The sequence below is a fragment of the Tachypleus tridentatus genome, chromosome 6 (genome assembly GCF_004210375.1).
Source record: "Tachypleus tridentatus isolate NWPU-2018 chromosome 6, ASM421037v1, whole genome shotgun sequence".
NCBI lineage: Eukaryota > Metazoa > Arthropoda > Merostomata > Xiphosura > Limulidae > Tachypleus > Tachypleus tridentatus.
In genome coordinates, this window is record NC_134830.1 from 145,567,937 (window position 1) to 145,588,068 (window position 20,132).

General features: G+C 30.6%; 1 protein-coding gene and 1 long non-coding RNA gene across 2 annotated transcripts; both read left to right on the forward strand.

Moving 5' to 3' along the window:
* The first annotated feature begins 226 nt into the window (after window positions 1-226).
* Window positions 227-5,305, forward strand: LOC143253959 (uncharacterized). The gene is made up of 3 exons (XR_013029909.1): window positions 227-1,040; window positions 1,376-1,545; window positions 3,121-5,305. It is a non-coding gene; the product is annotated as an uncharacterized LOC143253959 (long non-coding RNA).
* A 6,683-nt stretch (window positions 5,306-11,988) lies between these two features.
* LOC143253960 (14-3-3 protein epsilon-like) lies at window positions 11,989-19,858 on the forward strand. Its single transcript, XM_076508628.1, has 3 exons — window positions 11,989-12,249; window positions 18,902-19,101; window positions 19,722-19,858. The coding sequence occupies exons 1-3, from the start codon at window positions 12,186-12,188 to the stop codon at window positions 19,830-19,832; spliced, it is 375 nt and encodes a 124-aa protein (XP_076364743.1). The 5' UTR covers window positions 11,989-12,185; the 3' UTR covers window positions 19,833-19,858.
* Window positions 19,859-20,132: the final 274 nt, after the last annotated feature.

Below are 20,132 nucleotides of genomic sequence, written 5' to 3' on the forward strand. Positions count from 1 at the left end.
AAATATTATGTATTTTTCTTAATCAAATAGGACGCAAGCGGTTTGGGAAAAATATGTAGCAGTTCATGTTCGTAATCTGAGGGTCGCGGGTTCGAATCCAGGTCGCACCGAACATGCTCGCCCTTTCAGCCGTGGGGGCGTTATAATGCAACTATCAATCCCACTATTAGTTGGTAAGAGAGTAGCCCAAGAGTTGGTAGTGATGACTAGCTGCCCCTCTCTAGTCTTACACTGCTAAATTAGGGACGACTAGCACAGATAGCCCTCCAGTAGTTTTGTGCGAAATTAAAACACATTAAACGCTACTTGTCACATATCATCTTTGTTGTCAACATCTTCTAGAGTCGTTTTCACTTATCATTTTTCTTTTGGGCCCTTACTTCTTGTATTTTTGAATCAAGAAGAGAAATTTGGTAAATATATTTTACGTGGCCCTGAAATAACCATACCAAATTCAATCGGTATTTATGCCACCAAATAAATATTCAAGCACGTTTAATTTATTTGACAAACTTCAACTATCGTTTTCCCCTATACACTATTCCAGCCAAGTTTTATTCTACGTAACGTTACTATGGTAACTTGTGAATTAAAGTATTGAAGAATATGTAAATATCATTACATCTGCTATACCCAAAGTTATCGAAGTATTTCGTGTAATACCAGGACAATACAGTTTGACTAGATACGGTAGGTCTTGTAGTTGTTGAAACACTATTCCTACTGTCTGAACAATAATTGTTTTAGTGTGAATCGTGTTATTTATTAAATATATTTAATTTATTATCCATTAACGCTAAGGTACCGATTTATTAATATAACACTGTTTATTTAAATAAATATTGATCTTCTCTCATACACTTAACTTTTGTTAAATATACTATGACAAATTCATAATTTGTAGTTATTGCTTCTATTACAGTGACTTTGTCCTGAACAATAACTCATCACTGAAAAAGCAGATCCAGGACGGTCTCCTAAATTCTTTCAGCCGTAAACACGTGTATAACGTATATAAAGAGGAGAACAAAAGGAATATAGTAAGTATAAACTAATGTTAACTTTTACTCTCAGTGAGGATCTGTTTGAAAGAAGCGTGTTGTTTAGATGTGAAAAATGCAATAGTTTTTAACATAACTTTTGGATAATCGACCATTTCTAATTTAAATTACATTTTATAGTAAACTTGCATGGAGTTCGTGGGACTTCTTTTCATATCCATGTTGTGGTTTTTATGTTTCTTACAATCATTCGCGTGGCATGATAGTAATTGGATGTCTTAACTTTTCAACTTATATTGATTTAAAAGAGAAACAACAATCGCTGCTTTAACTATATTTTTTTCTCCCACGTGACGTATTAAACCACACTCCAGTTACAAAAATTGTGATGATGCTGACATAAATAACAAACCTATCCTCGATTACACGTGTGGTCGACTGGTTGGTTTTGAACGAGAGGGAGCACAGGTTGTAGAGGTGATAAAACCTCTTTATAAACCATACGGATTTTATATAGCTAAGGGAAGGATGAGAAACAGCAAAGGTAAGCAGCTTCTTGTTTGTATCAGAATTGTTATTATTATTATAACCGTAAAAGAGGACCAAGATCGCTTGTTTTAAACATTTACATCACTATACAGTAGTGTGTTCTCTGTCTATCACTTTGTTAGTGTACACTAAAATGATATTACATAAAGGACGCTTAACACTGCAATTTGCACATGCCATGAATCACAAGAATAATTATACAATCTGTAGGATACAACATAGCATGCCATATGAACTTGAAAAGCAACAAATAAAACCTTTGTTACCCTTCATTTTGTTTCTATATGTTCTTGAAACAAAACACGTTAGAGGATCCTTTACCAATCATCTAGTTTATTAATATCTTTCGTGAGTGCAAATCTTACCAAAGATGAAAGTATTATGTGTTCAATTTATTATTTTCATGTTTATTCATTATAGGAAAAACAAAGTTATCGTGGTTATTTTTATAGCATAATCCTACAGAATATACTGTAACTGATAATTCCAAATTACAATAACAACAATTTAGAACTCATGATGATGCCTCATCAACGGTCGCGTGTGTGTTTTCTTATACCAAAGCCACATCGAGAGGAATCGAACCCCTAATTTTAGCGTTATAAATCTATAGACATACTGCTGTACTAGCGGGTAGCACCATCAAAGATCGCAACAAAAAAAAAGTCAGAATGTACCTCATTGTGAAGTTGCATGTTATTGTATTTTGAATTTATTTATTTAGAAGATTTCTTACTAGATGTCAAGGTAAAGTTAGTTAAGACACTATTTAATTCTTGTAGAAATCAACATTTTTTATTTTATTTCAGGGGAAAGTAAAAATTATCTAAATAATTGATTTCTTTTGAAATCATATATAGATGTTTTTTTTTCATCGTAACTGAGATGATTTTATCTTAACGTTTTTAAATTTTACTTTATTACTTTTACTCTTTTGAGGTTTGAAAAATAAAGTTTGTATAATAGTCATGGTGGCCAGAGTGCAGACAAACACTTGGTAAGACTAAACATGCGCACACACACAGTAATTTACACCAAATTGTCGTAACAGATTGATTAATTTATGTTTTAGCATATATTTCACTCAAAGCCACATACAGGATATCTCCGCATAGCAGTTTCAAATTTTAAACTGATAAACTATAAGGACGTTAGTTACTGAAGATCATCCACCACCAACTCTTTGCTGACAGAATAAGTAGTATTTGACTGTCACTTTTAAAGCATAACCAGATTGGGAAATCCTACTTACAGAAAATGATAAAGAGTATCAAGAAAGAAACAGCAGTTTAACCAACCGTAAATGTCGAATCATTAACGACAATAAGATGATTTAATGGAAGAAGGATTTTAATTGGATAACAAAAAATAATTCTTAGAGCATTTTGTCTCCTTCTACAAACAATATTTTTTTCAAGCTATTTCGTATTCTTATCTAACCTCACCAACATCGTTCAACAAAGTAACTTAGATATTATTAGATAAATTTTAGTCAGGTAGATAGACGCACTAACAAAGAAAAATTACTACAAAGATCTTACAATTCATGTACATATATATTGTTTGATAGTTTCAGGAGTGTTCATAACACGGATGCGAGACTACCAAACATTGATTTCAATCGCTCGGATTCTCGATCCTGGTGATGAAATTTTAGAGATAGATGGAGTCAGTGTCAAAGAAAAAAACATCATGGAAATAAACTAAATGGTGAAAAAGAATAAAATATTCTTGAAAACTCTACTCGTTCAAATCGGAAAGATAAGTAAAATATATATAACAGCTCTTCATGACTCTTGAAATAAAAATGTATCTCTGAACGGCTGGTATGGGTATTAACACTTTTATTGATAAGCAGAGAATAACGTTTCGACCTTCCCAGGTCATCTTCAGGTTTACAAAGTGAGTTTGCAACTGATTGTTGCTGGACACGTCTTAGAAACGAGAGTATAAATGAGTATGGGACTGATGCACACCCCAAGCAACAAATTAGCAACCCTTATGTAATTCACTTCCACCAAAACTAACCTTATGTTCAATGACCAGAACTACCGACAAATAAATGGATTAAGTTTGGGAATCCCGTGTTACCAGTTCTGGGCATTTTTATGACACGGATTGAATCACAAGCGATCAATTCAGCCTTACACCAACCACTATGCTGGTACAGGTATGTTGATGATACGATTGCTGGATTCATATCTACAGAACACACACTAAGTTCTTCAATAACGTCAACTCGATACACTCCAACATTAAGTTCACCCGTGAACAGGAAAACACTAACCAAATCGCATTTATTAACCTCAAGATCATTAGAACTGACACACAATTCAAAACAAATCCACAGAAAAATCACCCATACTGGATTATACATTCCCTGGGACTCAGCAAATGAAACAAAACAGAAACCAAATAAACATAGCCACAAAACTATGCTCACCCGATAAAATTAACAAAATAAAAACATTTCATCAACATCAAACAAAATCCTCAAAAAACCGTGGAAAAAAATTATATGCACACACACCTATACCAACAACAAACAAACAATAAATCCCAAGATACAACAAGCTACAAAACCTTACATTGCTGCATACCATATGTTCCCAACATCAGCGAAAAAATAACCAACATTTGGAAAAAAAACTTATAACAAAACACAACATTCCAATAAACACCAAATTTATTCGAAAACCAGGTGCAAAACTGAAGTCCATACTATGTAAACACTACACTGACAAATACAACACCAAATTAATTTACAAAATACAATGGAACAACTACCACGACTTTTATATTGGAGAAACAAACAGAAAAATGGAAACTAGATTCAAAGAACACAAAACACCTTCATATTTTTTTGAACACTGCAAAATAAATATACACAACAAACCATAGAAAACTCCCAGATACTAAGTAGGAAAACAAATATAAACAAACGCAAAATAAAAAAGCCCTACTTATACAAAAACTAAAACCAAAATTAAACTAATGTAAACGAACACTTTCATACCTATATTGATCAATAACCTAACATCTAATTGCAACGCCCCCTACAATCCGGTACCCGTTTACACTCTCGTCCCTGTGACACGTTTCTTTCAACGGTGAGTTGCAAACTCTTTTTGTTAACCTGAAGAGGACTTAGGAAGATCTAAACGTTGTTCTCTGCTTATCAATAAATGTGTTAATACCCATATATATATATACCAGCCGTTCTGTGATACATACATAAGAACTATGAATGACATTTTTGTTTTATACAGTATTCATCTATGTATTTATATATACTACGTTTTCAGATTAGTATTTTAAAGTAATAAATTAAGAAAAGCTTAAATTGTATTCTTTATATTCTATTAATTGTATTGTACAAAATTTTGTGTTGGATTTTATTAGTGACAAGATGTACTAACAACCCGAAGAATTCTATACAGACAAGTTATAAAAGAATCATTCCTGGAAAATATATAATTTCTGCACAAAGCTTCACTGAAGAAAACAGTTTCTCAGCCCCGACGGACGGTTCGATTGAAAAATTTAACTGTTATTAGATACCTGGTTCAGGTGTCATTAGTTGTAAATCCCTCAACAAATATGCAACGAATATTAGCATATCAAATTATACAATCCTGAACTGATCACAAGCATACTTAAGAAGAATCTCTTATTTCTTACTTTACCTTACCTCATAAATTTCTATTTTTACATTTTACTTACTGTTATAATAATGAATAAAGAAAAGTATACAACTTGGTCTTTTCTTCTTTTTTGCTATCATAAAACATGAGCTTACTTTTTTATATATTAATGGTATTCACGCAATAAATAATGCTCTATGTAATTAAACACACAGAAAACACTGTCCAATAAATATGATAATTTCTGGATTTCTGACTCTGCAATAATATCCTTAAAGAAATTCAGCTAAGCTTTCCAGTGTAATATCAAATGACAAAACAGGCAGTTTTGTAAAGAAAACAACAAACTTGATCATTTGATCAAAATATTAAAATTTTAGCTCTCTCTTGGGTATAAATAATATTGTGTGAAACATTAAAGAGAACTATTGGTATTTGTGAAAGATGGAATGCAATAGGTGAGTCTGATTAACCAGTTTATGTTTTGTAGAATAACAACAACGAGAGATATAAACATTATAATTTGTTTATATTTTAATGAGAAATCTATGTTAAATTTCTTATTTTTTGAAGGGATGTTCAACGAATTAGAGAAGAGGAAAGACTGAGAGATCAAATGTCAGAATTCTAATACCAGGGAAATTTATGATTTTTTTAAACACTTCTTTTTAAGAAGAACTTAAAACTAATATAATATTAAAATTGTGTTCGCTACCTATGTTTTTATACTATGTTTATCTGTGTATATTGATAATAAAGTCATTGATTTAAAATTTAAACATAACTCTGTAAAACATTGTGACATGTACACCTAGAGTTACAGGATGTAAAAAGCCTAACAAAGTAGATACCTTTAAACACAATCATCACGAAAGTATTACATTTGAACACATTCTCCAAGAACATTCAATAATAATATTAGAACATTTACTTTAATTATCACAATTTTTTGGTTGTCAGGAGGTAGTTCAAACTGACCAACGTTGTACAGAGAAAATAACAGATAAAATATAGTTTTACTAAAAAACAAACAATTGTATTTAAGAGGTTTTGTAGATAAAGTAAATAAAAGTTGAGATTTTCAGATGAAGAAGATTCTTTTCAATCTTAACATTCACATCACTTTCCTCACAGCCTAGTGACAAGAGTATTCAATATATTCACAGAAAAATTGTTTTTTAGTTTATTACAAATATGTCACTTAAATATTTTCTTTTTTTGTATGAAACACTTATTTTTCTGAAAGTCTGTCAAGGTTCTTGAAGATATATTTACTGCATTAACAGTTAGTATCAAAACTATAAACAAGTAAACACAAAGATGTAATGTGGAAAGTCAACCAAACCCATGTTGAGACAGCTAAATCTATACAAGCTTTCCATTTACAACAGCCAAGAGAAAACTGCATTTTGTATGTTAACCACTGAAATGAAACTGGTTAAATATCTGAACTATAAAATAGTGCATCATGTCTTACATCACTTGATTATCAGTACTCTAGAATACTGCCATGAAGTGGTTAAATATCTGAAGTATCAATTAGGGTACTATGACTTTAACTTGTATGTATTGTTAACATTTAAGTAATTCAAGTTCAAAACCAATTCCATTAATCAAATATTAGCTTCAGCACATATATACGTTAAGTGGGAATTGTTGTGAAGGATACTACAAGTTTTTAAGTTTTTCACTACATGTAAAAATACTGTATAAACACTGGTAAAGTCAACATTCAACAAGTGTGAAGCTTCTGAAAGAAATGAGAAGTGTTCTTCAAAAAGTAAACATTTAGTAACATACATGGTGAACACAGTATGGTTGATATACTATTATGATATACTCATCTAATTCTTGAAACTGTGGAACTAGATACAGCATGTAGTGTTTAAAAATGTAACAGACCTATTTCTAATGTATTATGGTAAGTATAATTAATTATAATCACACATTGCTAGCATTTACATCATAACAACCAAAGTGAACCTGATATTGAGTTAGTTAACAATACTGACAATGAAAGAATTAGTTACTTTATAAGAGAGAATAGATGACTTTTTAATAAAACTGTTATACAATCGGTTGACAAGACTGACATTTAAGAATTTTAATACCTCAGAGAACAGTATGATAGAAAACTGGTGGTAAATAAGGTATAAAATATTGACACAAACCTGTTACTCAATCAAGCAAAAAGAGTGACAAAAAATTTAATACTGTATCAATAGACAAAACTGATAGAATAACTGGTGAAAAGATTGATAAAGAAAACTGGTTCACAGTTGGAACAAGTGCCAATAAACAACTCAAGTACTTTAGAAGACAGTGTGGTTTAAATTAAAGAAATCTGGTCCTGAATCAGGTGAGAAAAACTAGTGTCAATCACCTGAAGTTGGTCTTTCCAGTCCTGGATCCAAATTATTTGATGTTATGGCCATTTTCAAAAAAGAAAGTAATAAAAAGGTTTTAAAAGACCTGTAGCAAAATTACACTAATAACTCACCAAGATGGCTAACGGGTAGTTTAAACAGCAGCGTTAGTCACCTGAAGTTGGCCTTTCTAGTCCTGCTTTCGAGTTATTTAACATTACGGCCATTTTCTAATTTCAAATCGAGCTAGATGGACTTTGATCCTTAAAAGGGAATCACATCAGAAAATGTCTAATGTATAAATTAAAACAATTAATGGCCTTTAAAAACTAAAAACATTACCAAGGTGGACAGTGTCACCATCACCAATAACTATGTCTAACGTTATGGACATGTTTAAAATGGTGCCGTCGTTGAGTGTCGTAACAACGGCAAGAAAGTAAAATGTGGCTCATTGTGACCTGAGTGTCACACAGACTACACACTAGTGCATCAGTTCCAGGTAAAAGAAAACGATGAAATAAAAACTGTGACCAATGCGTAGTCTAGTTAGAACAACTTCCTCTTTCCGATCCGTACTGAGGCAATACGGCCAAAGTCCAATATAGGGTTTTATTTGGAAAAGCTCGTTGTCGCGTTGCTCACTACAAGTCGACTGCCAGCTGGCACGGAGCCGAGCCTTGAATACAGGACCATAGTCCATGTATGGAACAGGCACAGCATTGATAGTGCCAAAGAAGGTAGATTTAATAATCAGTGATGTTAAGAAAATATTTTACGTAGAAGAGCGAACAACATTTAGACCTTCTTCGGTCATCGTTAGGTTCACAAAGAAAGAAAGAGGTAATTGACCGGAAGCTGACCACATGTTTGAAAGGGGTTGCGTAACTGAGTGTTGGAATGTAGAGGGTGGTGTAAGATATTTGAATATATAGAAAAGGAAAAAGTTCCTGTAATTTTACACATTTTTATGAAAAATATTCATTACAAAAATAAAAATATTAAACTGCATTTTGGCTTGCTATCATTTTTGTTTTCTGTAACTATTTAATATATGACGTTTGTGTGTTTAAATCCACAGACGGGGAATTGAACGCCTGATTTTTAGCGTTGTAAATCCATACTTACTGCTGTACCAGCTGGGGGCTTAAAATATGATAAATAGATATTTATACATCTTCTAAGTGATAACAATATTTTTTCCTTTCCACTCATTATTGGTTTCTACTGATAAATGACCACTCTTACAACATGTTTTCTTATTGGCTTTTCGCATAATTCTCGTGATCTTTTCTTCACTATGCCTGTCTTCTTAGTTTAACTATTAGCTTTATTTATGGTAACAGTTATCTTTTACATTACATCACCCTTTTGATTTATACAGTGGTTGCAAATTCAGCAGTTTTTGCAGAGAAAAGGTTAAAAAACAACAACATACAAACAGAAAAGATGAACAATGGGTCACAAATGCAAGATGGATGAGGACTACATTTCTAAACACAAAAAACTCGGAAATGTTCAAGAGAAAAAGGGTGTTTTATTGATTTATATGATAAAATTTATTGGATAATTGTTTATTTAGAATTAAGCTCAAGGCTACACTGTGGGCTATCTGTGTTCTGCCCACCACGGGTATTGAAACCCGGTTTTTAGCGGTGAGGGTCTGCAAACATTCCCTTGTGCCACTGGTGGGATTGGACAACTGATGTAATAATACAGTAACCATACTGAAGCTCATTTAATTACCAATATTTCCAGATATAATGGTATTCGAGTATGCAATTACTGTTTCTCTATCGTCTTGCGAAATGAAAAAATACAGGGTGTTCGGAAAATCACTGTGCACTTATATATTTATTAACAGACATGTTTCAATATAGAATACAAGAGGTAAACATGAATGACAATTATAAACAATGTTAAAAGTGACCTCCATTGGCATCAATATAAGCTTGGATCCTTCTTATTTTGTTTCTAAACACCGCTATCAGTTGCTGGCTTGAAATAGACTGAATGAATGCTGTTATTACTGCTTTCAAAACTGCACAGTAACTTTCAAACACCCTGTATATCCCGAAAAAATCTAAGAAAATTTAAACATAAATAAATACCTAAGACGAATAATTCTGACAACAAAGCATGATAGGAAAGGAAGTTCAGAATATCATGACAACATAGTGTGCTATTGATCTTATAAAACCACTACAAAATATATACATTTTATTGTAGATGTATCAGGCGAGAATAATTCACATGTTGTACCGGGAAATGTGTTAACACGCTGATATATTACTGGGACGTACATACAATGGACACTTTACTCATTATTGGTGTTTAGGTCTTATAGACCCTGGAGGGTCAGATGTGTCGACTTTTTTCCCTTGTTAGAAGTGTATACAATGTATTTATTTTAAATGTAGTTCCAAAGTGATACCACTCAGTCGCCATTAGTGACAGAACTAATGGAAGAGTTGTGCATCTTTATACTAGCAAATGAAAGGTAAAACCATGTGACAAAAGTAGAGCGAGTAGAATACAAGACAGCAGGCATGAAATAAATTGCAGGATAAACATAGTAATGAAAATATCTGAAAAAAAATATTTAAAAAGTCCCGCTGTCTCAAATGCTTAATTAAACACGTAACTAAACAAATTATTTCCTAAATTTTGATGTTGGTAGTAGTAGTCACACATTCGGGGAATTCATACAATTTCTTAATGCAAATTATTCGATGTTGTGTTTCAACTCTGAGCAGCATAGAACTCATCTGATTCATCATAAGTATCAAACTGCTACGCAATGAATAATGGAATATTTTTTGTCAACTAACATTCCTTGTATATTTACCGTCCAATCAAATTGGTGACTTTTGTGATTTTCAGGATACATTGTGTTCATTCGCAAACATTTTTGCTTACAAAAAAAATAATGAAAATACTGTATGACGATTATACTTGTCACCATTTTAGTTACAGATAAATAATAGTTTGACTGAAGTTGTTTATATGGTTCAATCGGACAGCACTTGCAGTTTTTAAGGCAATCATTGTTGATTAAACAGCCCATCCGGGTGCTTTTGCATGGTTCCGGCAACATTTTTTATTACTTATGGAAATGTGAATTAAGCTTTCACAATAAGTTTATACCTTCCATATTGATATGAATACAATAAAGCATTTGGTCTGGTTTTAAAAACTGGAGTTAAATAGCCCGTCTGTTCGGGAAAATTCTTCTGAAAATATAATTTCACAATAAGTTTGTGTGTCTATACGGACAGGAGCACGAGAAAATTTTTGGTGTGGCTTTTGAGGCATTCGGAGTTGATTAAACGGCTTATCTGGGAACCTTTGAGTTAGTCAGGCAACATTTTTATGAATTATAAGAAATAAATTACGATTCCACAATAATTATATGTTACCTGTGCAGACAGAGGTATTTCGAGTGAGTGTTAAAGTGACCGGAGTTAGTTAAATGGACCGTATGGCAAATGTGTTCTAGTTGTCTTTCACCCATACCCCCGAATGGAGGGCGGATGGAGGCATGAAAATGTGAAAAACAAAATACAATGATCATATACACATATGCAACCTGTGGCGTCTCAAATAATAATTATAATTAGCATTTGTTTAAAAAATATCAATGTACTACGTTATTATGATACATATTAATAACATTTACCTAATAACGTACGAACTGATTAATTAAACGCAAGTCTATTACTTTTAAGTGACGTATTGAGGAATTGTATTAAGCACAGCCTTTAGGCGTAATGTTTTCTGCTGCGCATAATTAGCTCCTTAGTAAAATGAAAGAAAAGAAAATGACATCTAAGAAGGTAGTTATTTGTAATTTGCACACATTCTCATCACAAACTTAAGAAAACAATCTCTCACGAACGGTATTTAACTTACAAAAAAGCGTTTTCATCCACACTCCGTGTCGGTAACACACGACACATTTCCTTCTGTAATATGGCGGCCGGAAATCATGTGCAATGCGCGCCGTTTGCCACTTTGGTGTTATTGAGAGCTCTTGGGACTTTTTTTTTTTTTATCGTTGATATATAGAAGAATATAAAGAAATCTGTAAAAATAGCATGGTGAGCTAAAATGGCGAAAATCTTATAATTAAAAATTATGTGATATATCTGTTGAAAATAAATATTTATATATCTCAGTTATTGTATTCTTATAGAAATTTTACATATATGTATATAGTGATATAACTTTAAAATGTCATAAGTAGTTGCAGATTTGTGGTTTTTGAAAGTTATACCATCGAAAAAATAGAACACAGTATTTTCATTACATTTAGATATACCCAAGTATGATTTTTTATTATTTTTTTTTTTTGTAAATATTGGTCTGTTTAGTGCGAATGAAAGAGTACAGCGCATGAATACATGGATCGTTACATGTAATACTTCGGCAGTTAGATTGACCATTGAGGAAGCTCGCAGCATTCAATGTGCTGAGAAATAAAAGGGTGTTTTTAGGTCGTCTGTCCGCCTGTTGTGGAAAAGATTATTTGAAATTTTGAAGAGGAAGTTCATATTATAATAGTTCAATCAGCTACAATATTAATTTTAAAAGTTTGTAAAGATTTATTATTTCCTAAAATTAAAATGACGGAAAGAGAAGACAAAGTGTATGAAGCCAAACTTGCCGAGCAGGCGGAACGTTATGACGGTGAGTATGAATTAGAATATTACTATTACACTTCTACAGGATTGAAGTAAGTGTAGGCTTAAGAGAACTAATTCATTTGAAATAAAAAATCGAAAGTATAACAAATATTACTTCAAATACGATGTAGGTATTGTTAATTCTAATACTAAAAGTTTAATTAATTATGAATGTAACATTAGTATAAATTTGACCTCCAGTTTCGTTTGCTTTATGATTTGTGTAATTTGAATTTCGTAGGTTACTGTTAAAAATCGAACTTGAAGTAAATTGTAATTATAATATAATATTGGAAACTATCAATATATCATAATATTTAATTGTTTTACATTTGTTTTATGGACGTATATCCATTACTTTAAGTTTTAAAAAATAACTGGAAGATTAAAAACTAGAATGTTTATTAACTAGACTACTTGGAGCATGCAGGCAGTCTTTTATAAAATTAATTTTTTTTTCATCTATATACCCTGCATATATATTTGTTTAAAGAATTACAATCTCAGCTTCTGTATCTACTGTATTAGAAAATTCCTCTTACAAAGTACGTTAATAACCAAATGACAATGCCTAAGTAAAAAAAGTTAATGTAAATTAAAAAAAAAAAAATTATTATTTTTTTCTGAAATTATAACAAGAAAGGAAAAACTTCTGAAGTTTGTTACCAATATTGTGGTACCACTTATCTGCAGCTAAAGTTTCTGTCAAAATTTTAAACAAAAAACAAGTTATAAGCATATAGAAGTTTTATTGATGATGGAACATACTAAATGTTTCAGTATAAGATTGGTCTGTTAAAATGTGTGGTATATTCCTTAATCAATAAAATTCTGCCTTATGTTTATAAATTATTGTTTGCTTATCTATTATCAGTTGATAAATAATTTAGAATAAATTTGAAATATTCTGTCTATATGGGCTTAGGAAATCAAATCTGATATAACTACTATTTAAATGAAATGATGAATGGGGTAAAATCAAAATGTGATTTAGTGAGCTTGTATTTAAAACATGCCAAATAAGATGCATATGGAAGGTAATTGAACCTAAATGGAAATTTCTGTTGTTTTTGCAAAAAATTAACAAAATAGAAATAAATAAAATAAAATTGGGAATAAGGTTGAAGTTTGGATTATAACAAAAATCCTAAATATTGGACCCTGACACATTCCGACAATAGTAATTAAACTGAAAAAAGATATCAGGTACCATAATTTGATAATGTGCATTTTAAGTTTTCACATGGTTATGATTTACACAGTATTAATTTATAAATATCTTAAGCAACTCGCATAAAAAATAACCTGTATAGTTTGCAAAGTTTTTGCTAGTGATGGACAACTTACTGAAGTATAGATAAGTAAAGTATTATAATTTGAAATTTTAATTACAGCAACTCGTGTGTAATTAGTACAGTTAACATCAGTATATTAAGTTTAAAAGGAAGCATTTGTAACTTAAGAAAAAGTATGGATTTTTTAATGTTATAATCAGTTTTAGTAGAAAACTTACTGTGAAACAGCAGTCAGAAATATAATGTTATACTGTCCATGTTGGGGCTGTGTATGATAAGAATGCATTCACAAACATATAAAAGGTTGAGTATACAGAATGGCAAATCATGAGATAATCGTATCCAACTTGGGATAAAAGACAAAGTGAAATGGCATGTATTAGAACTATTTTGACATCTTCTGGTGTTTGCAGCAGTCCCTGATATCAAGTCTGTGGCAAAAAAACAACATTCATACACTTATGACAATGTTTACGTGAGGCCAGTCCAATGGACATCATTCATACTGGAGAATTGCCATTAATTTTAATTCAAAATTTATAAATACATTTCTAGGAAGTTTAAGTTTTTAGTAAAGGTGAAAAATAGTGGGTAGAAAAAGTGAGAATTGTTATTAATGTTTTTACAAAAAAACATTTATGTAGTTAGTTTAACAAAACTGAATGCAATATGGTGTTCCTGTCATCTGTCTGTTATAATTTTGAATTTACCATATGTACATCCACAAAATTTGGTCTGCTTCTAGTAACTGTGTAAAGTATCTTTATAAAGTATTTCTCTGAATTTATGTAGTCAGTTTGACTAAACTGAGTGCAACATGGTTTTTATATTATCAACATAAATATGTATTTTAAAATTTTATTTAAATTATTTTAGTAAAACTTGTTTTCTCTACTCTTAACACCAGAGTTGATCATTTGATTGACCTAATAATCACCACACACAAAATCTAAATACTTTTATTTTTAGAATGACTATTGATTGTAACAGACAATAATTTTTTTTCCAGTTCTCTATTTTCAGACCTTTTTTTCACTTAGTTTTACTTAATTGATATTTGAACTCTTATTACTAGACTTTGTCTAACAAAGCTAAAAATTGAGCTGTGAGCATCCAAGTTATGTCATATGCTTGTATCTAAAATGTGTAATTAATTGAGAAACTATTTCATTTTCTTTTTGATTTATTTTTCCTTATTTAAAATAAGTTTTTCAAGTTTTTTAAAACTTTTCAACAATGAAAGAAAATGCTGAAATTACTGCTTAACTCATTTTTGTTGTTGTCAGATTGAGAAATGTTAAATCTACTTTTAGTAGTGGTGGTACTGGTGTGTTTTTTGTTGTTTTTTTCAGTTATCCACTTGAGAAAACAGTAATAATAATAATAATAATGCACAAATAGCTAACAACATTCTATAACTTATTTAACTGGACTTCCTGAGTAAGGTATAAGTGCTTTAAAATGAATTATTTTGCTGGTTGATCTGAATGCAGTGACAGCAATTTGTAATTCAAGAACAGTAACTGACAAGCTGCCATGAGACCAAGTTAGCATTGTATATCATTCAGAACTTAAAATATTTTTTTATAGGTCATAAATGATGTAATAGATGAGCATGGCAAATTGTTTTGACTTTGTGGCTAGATTCCATAAGGAAAGTAGATTGGACATTATAGAATTAGTCCCTGCCTTATTAACCCTATTGGCATGGGTCAAAAGCCATGTCATTGCATTTGTTGACCCACATTCAAAATTTTAGTGAACTATTATATTAATGTATTGCAATTACTTTGGTATATTATAAATTATTTTTAATTTTAGTACTATATTTAGTTAATTTTTTTAATTTAAAAGTAAATATGTAAAAAAAAATGCCTAAACTTTTTTTTGTTGAATGCAGCATTGATTTGAAGTAGATGTTTGTGATGCCCAAATACAAAGATAGCTTTTTACAAATTAGATTGGAAAAGTAGAATATAGAATAAAAAAACTTCCTGACTTTCCTATTTTCTGAGGTACTAATATATTTATTGGTTCAATGAAGGTGGCCCTGCTGACATTTACAGTTTTTCAAATTACTTACATGTGCATACATCACCCAGTGACATACGTACAACCAATCAGAAGCTGAGAATGTCCTAGTGGCTTTCTTAGTCTTTTTGAAATTTTAGGGTAGAAAAAAATCATTCTTTTTTATGCTATATTTCAAATGGTAAGACTAAAGTGACCTCAAAATGTCAAATTTTTTATACCCAAATGTAGCATAGTTAACAAATAAACATGATAATTCATTGTGAAATTATGTGGTATCAAAAGAGTAAATTCTGATTTTTGGTTATATCAAAATGTGTGTGTGAATTTTCCTTTATCCTCCACATGCAAAATTTTACAAGGCGTAACAACGTATAGCAAGTAGCAAATGAGTATAAAGCTCAACTAGAAGAGGTAATTGTGTGCTGTACATAATTATTTACTGTTCAATGTTTTAAAAAAACTGAAATTTAATAACTTGTTTGTAAATAGTAATACACACACACACACACACACACACACACACACAAAGTATTATAACTGAAATGTGACTTTACAGAATAATGGTCCACTAGAACACAGCCAAGATCACTTTTAAAGGCCTGCTTTATGTTCTTGGATATGGTTACATGAGTACATATGCAGCTTTTGTAAATGTAGCCAGGCACAGCTGAAAGTTCGATATAATAGAATAATATATAATGTATAATTTTGATATCTAAACATTTTGAATTTTCTTGTTATAATCTGTAGTCATTCTAGAATGAGCAAATATGATTCATATCTCCTAATTTCTTGTGGTTGTTACAAGGTTGGTCAAATTGACGAAACTCGTACTGAGATTCAGTAGAGTAAATAACAGATAAAATATTTGTTTTTGAAAGAAATGTTTAATAATTATCTGGAAAATATATATTTTGCACATGAAATTTGAAACTTTTGTGATGCATGTTGGATGTTCCATTTTCAAAAAGTAAAAAAAAGGCATGATAAAAACATTACTTTCAAAGTCTTAAAACTTAATAACAAAATGTAATGCCTTGACTATGAAAGCCTTGCAGTGTTTACTGATAATCTAAAAATTTTAATGAAGATACTTACTAATTTTTAAAAGTTATAGTACGAAAACTATAATAAGCACAAATTGGTTATGATGTCGGGTCAAGTGACTGAGTCTGTGCTGTGAGAGGGTTAGTAACTATAGTATAAATGTAATTTATGTTAAACTTGGGACAAATCAATATAGGTATACCTAGGAAGTAGAAAATGAGTGAATTGGAGCAGACAAATGTTAGATAATTAAGACAAGTAAATTTTGAGAATTTTTTGATGTCAACAGAAATATAGAAAAATACGCTACATTCAGACTTGACTATGACATAAATACGCTACATTCCAACTTAACTATGACGTAAGTGTTTTTAGTCTGCTAATATGATAGTCAGTTTTCAATTCAAAATCAAAACACAACTCATTAAAAAGTCATTTAGTGTTAGCAAATTAAAATATATAACTTAAACTGTTTGCAAACACTGGTATTATTCTTTAAGTAATACAAATCAAATTTATCTGATCTGTATCTTTTATTAAGGTAGATCCTCATTTTTCATTTTCGTACCATATCACTAACTAGCTATTATGATCAATATATAATGCAGTTAAATGATTAAAATTAGGACATAGAAAAAGAAACTTTTCAATTTTTTGTAGAATATCTTTGAAGATATTATTTTGGTAATATTAGTAGTTTCAGGTATTTCTTTTCACATATAATTAATTTTTAATGTTTTATTTCCCTTTCTTGTCATTTACCATTTATTCTTTATCTTGACAGAAGTGCCTTCAAGGCATATTAGTGCTTCTTTCCATCAAGCAGCCAACAATACTACAGTCACATGTACCCCATCATGACAACTACATGTCAGTTTCAAAATAACTGTTCATAGATTATAGTGTTAAATTAGTTCTTTCTCTTGACTATACTTGTGTGTGTTACCACTACATGTGGGCTATAAAGTTCAGACAAAGCTATTGAAGGTGAATATGACACCTATCAGGGGTTGGAATTATTTAAACTGCATTCATACAGAGATTTTTAAAATGCATGAATCAAAAGATTATGTAATTATCTTTGGGTCTAGATACACGTATATAACTATCATTGTATTATTGAAGATGAGATGCATAATGCCAAAGAGGAGAATTTTTTTATATAACTCTTTGGTCACATGACAACACAACTGAAGTTTAAGTATTTATTTTAAAAGTTTATTTTGAAATGAAAGACTTTTAACCATAACCTATATTATAATGTTAACTTAATTCATGCAAGTTGATAATAAGTAGTTAATTTTGAATATAACCTGGTGAGTTGTGCAGAAAATTGTTTAAAGGGTAAAAAGTTTTTATTACAGTTATATTTATTGTCAATTTACTTTATCATAAAATGTTATGATTTTTTCAGGTACTATTAGTAATTTTGAGAACTGGGCAGACAGTATAATACAACAGGAAACTGATAGTTTTTAAGAAAATATGCAAGAACTCTTTCCAAGCAAAGTACTTGTGCTAATTGAATAAATTTTAAAATTATTTTCAAGCCCTATTTCAGTTGCCAAACTTAGTCTGCTATAATTAGTTGCATGGATTACAATCCTGACCAAAGTAGGGGTTAAATTGTTTCCAGCTAGTGCCACGTTTCTTGTTTACTGCAGCATTTGTTTAGAATACTCCTTATAGCAGTTCTACAAATAACCAACTATCTCTACTTTCCAATAAAATGTTTTCCATTTATTTGCTCAGTTTTGATGTCCATATAGTAGAACCGCGTTTATAACTTTCACAAAAATTATAACCACCAACAGTTTTATCCACAGATAAGTGAGTGTATAATGCTGTCACAGTAGATTGAATTTTATAAACTTATTGCTGTTTTTATTTTTTCTTTCAACACTTTTTATAGTTTTTATGTTTCTCAATTTTTAATATTCTTGTTTTATTCATATCTCTAAAGTATATACTTCAGAAACTGTCCTGTGTATAGTTGTTGGTATGTTGTTTTAATAATAGAATATTTAAAACATTATCTCATGAAAATGTTTTTGTGATAAATAATTTTGTAAGTTATGTCAAAAAAAAATTGATATGACTTATCTACATGAAAGTGTATTATGTACAGGCAAACAGTTTTGCAATTTTCTTTAACATTTCTTGGTGTGATTTTTTAAAAAACTTGGCTCATTTAGCCACTGTGCCTAACTGAAAGTCTTAACAGGAACATGTGTATACACTGAGTTTCTTCCTTAAATATCTTTCTCTGTTTTAATTAAGAAATGGTGGAAGCTATGAAGTATGTAGCATCGTTGGATATTGAACTGACTGTAGAAGAAAGGAACCTACTTTCAGTAGCATACAAAAATGTCATCGGAGCAAGGCGAGCTTCTTGGAGAATAATCAGCAGCATCGAACAGAAAGAAGAGAACAAGGGGAATGAAGGAAAACTGGAGATGATTCATCAGTATCGGATTAAGGTAATGTTTGTTTACTGTTTATAAATACAGCAACAACAAAAAAGTAAATTAACTGTTTCTGTTATGATCTAAGCTGCAGTGAAAGGGTGAATTGTGTGTTAGAGTCATGGGTATTTTAGTTGTCATGAAAGTTACTGGATGAAAATTGTATCTTTACAGTTTTAAAATATTATATGTGGACTGATTGTTCAGTATTTTATTGAAATACTCTACCTGTAAATAGTTTTTGTGTGTGTTACTGTGTTTTTCACCGAAACACTCTTTTTTTTTTGTAAAAATTTGTATGGTTTATTTTCTTACATTATTCATTGTTTAATGTGTGAAAACAATTTAATTTTGCTATTTTCAGTGCTCTCTGAATTATTGTAATTGTAGTGGATTGTGAACTTAAGAAAACAAATAGTTAGCATTGTTATTAACTCTTTTTATATCTAATTTCTATCGTGATCACTCAATAGCAAGTACTTGGACAAATAAAAACAATTTTAACAGTATAAAATATTTAGATGCTGTTACTTATAGGATGACTGGCATAAACTTGTTCTGTGTGGGTTACTAAAGTCTAAAAGTACCAGTATCATTAAATAAACATGTTGTATGATTCTTTTTGAAACTCTAAGGTGGAGAATGAACTTCGTGAAATCTGCCAAGACATCTTGGATGTACTAGACAAACACCTTATACCTGCAGCTAACTCAGGAGAATCCAAAGTCTTTTACTATAAAATGTAAGCACTTATATATTTATTAAGGCTCATATTTCAGAGAAAATACTGAAATATGAATGGCATAAATTAATATTATGCATTTCATTGAAAGGTTGGTGTATTTCACATTATCTCAGTTTTTGTGTAGTTAATGGGTGCACTTGTAACTGTAATAAAATTATAATTTGTATATTTGAGGTATTCTGTATAGAATTGTTCTTAAGTTCTCATTAAGAGCAAACTTCATGTTTTAGTGGCTTCTTGCTGGAAATTCATTGTTGAATTTTGTCCTTCTCTGTCATTCTTGCTTGTATTTAATGATAAA

Excerpts from the sequence above, each read along its gene's own strand:
- LOC143253960 (XM_076508628.1), top strand. The coding sequence starts at position 12,186 with ATGACGGAAAGAGAAGACAAAGTGTATGAAGCCAAACTTGCCGAGCAG. Across the intron at positions 12,250-18,901 it reads GCAGGCGGAACGTTATGACG|AAATGGTGGAAGCTATGAAG; the intron begins GTGAGTATGAAT and ends GTTTTAATTAAG. Across the intron at positions 19,102-19,721 it reads TTCATCAGTATCGGATTAAG|GTGGAGAATGAACTTCGTGA; the intron begins GTAATGTTTGTT and ends TGAAACTCTAAG.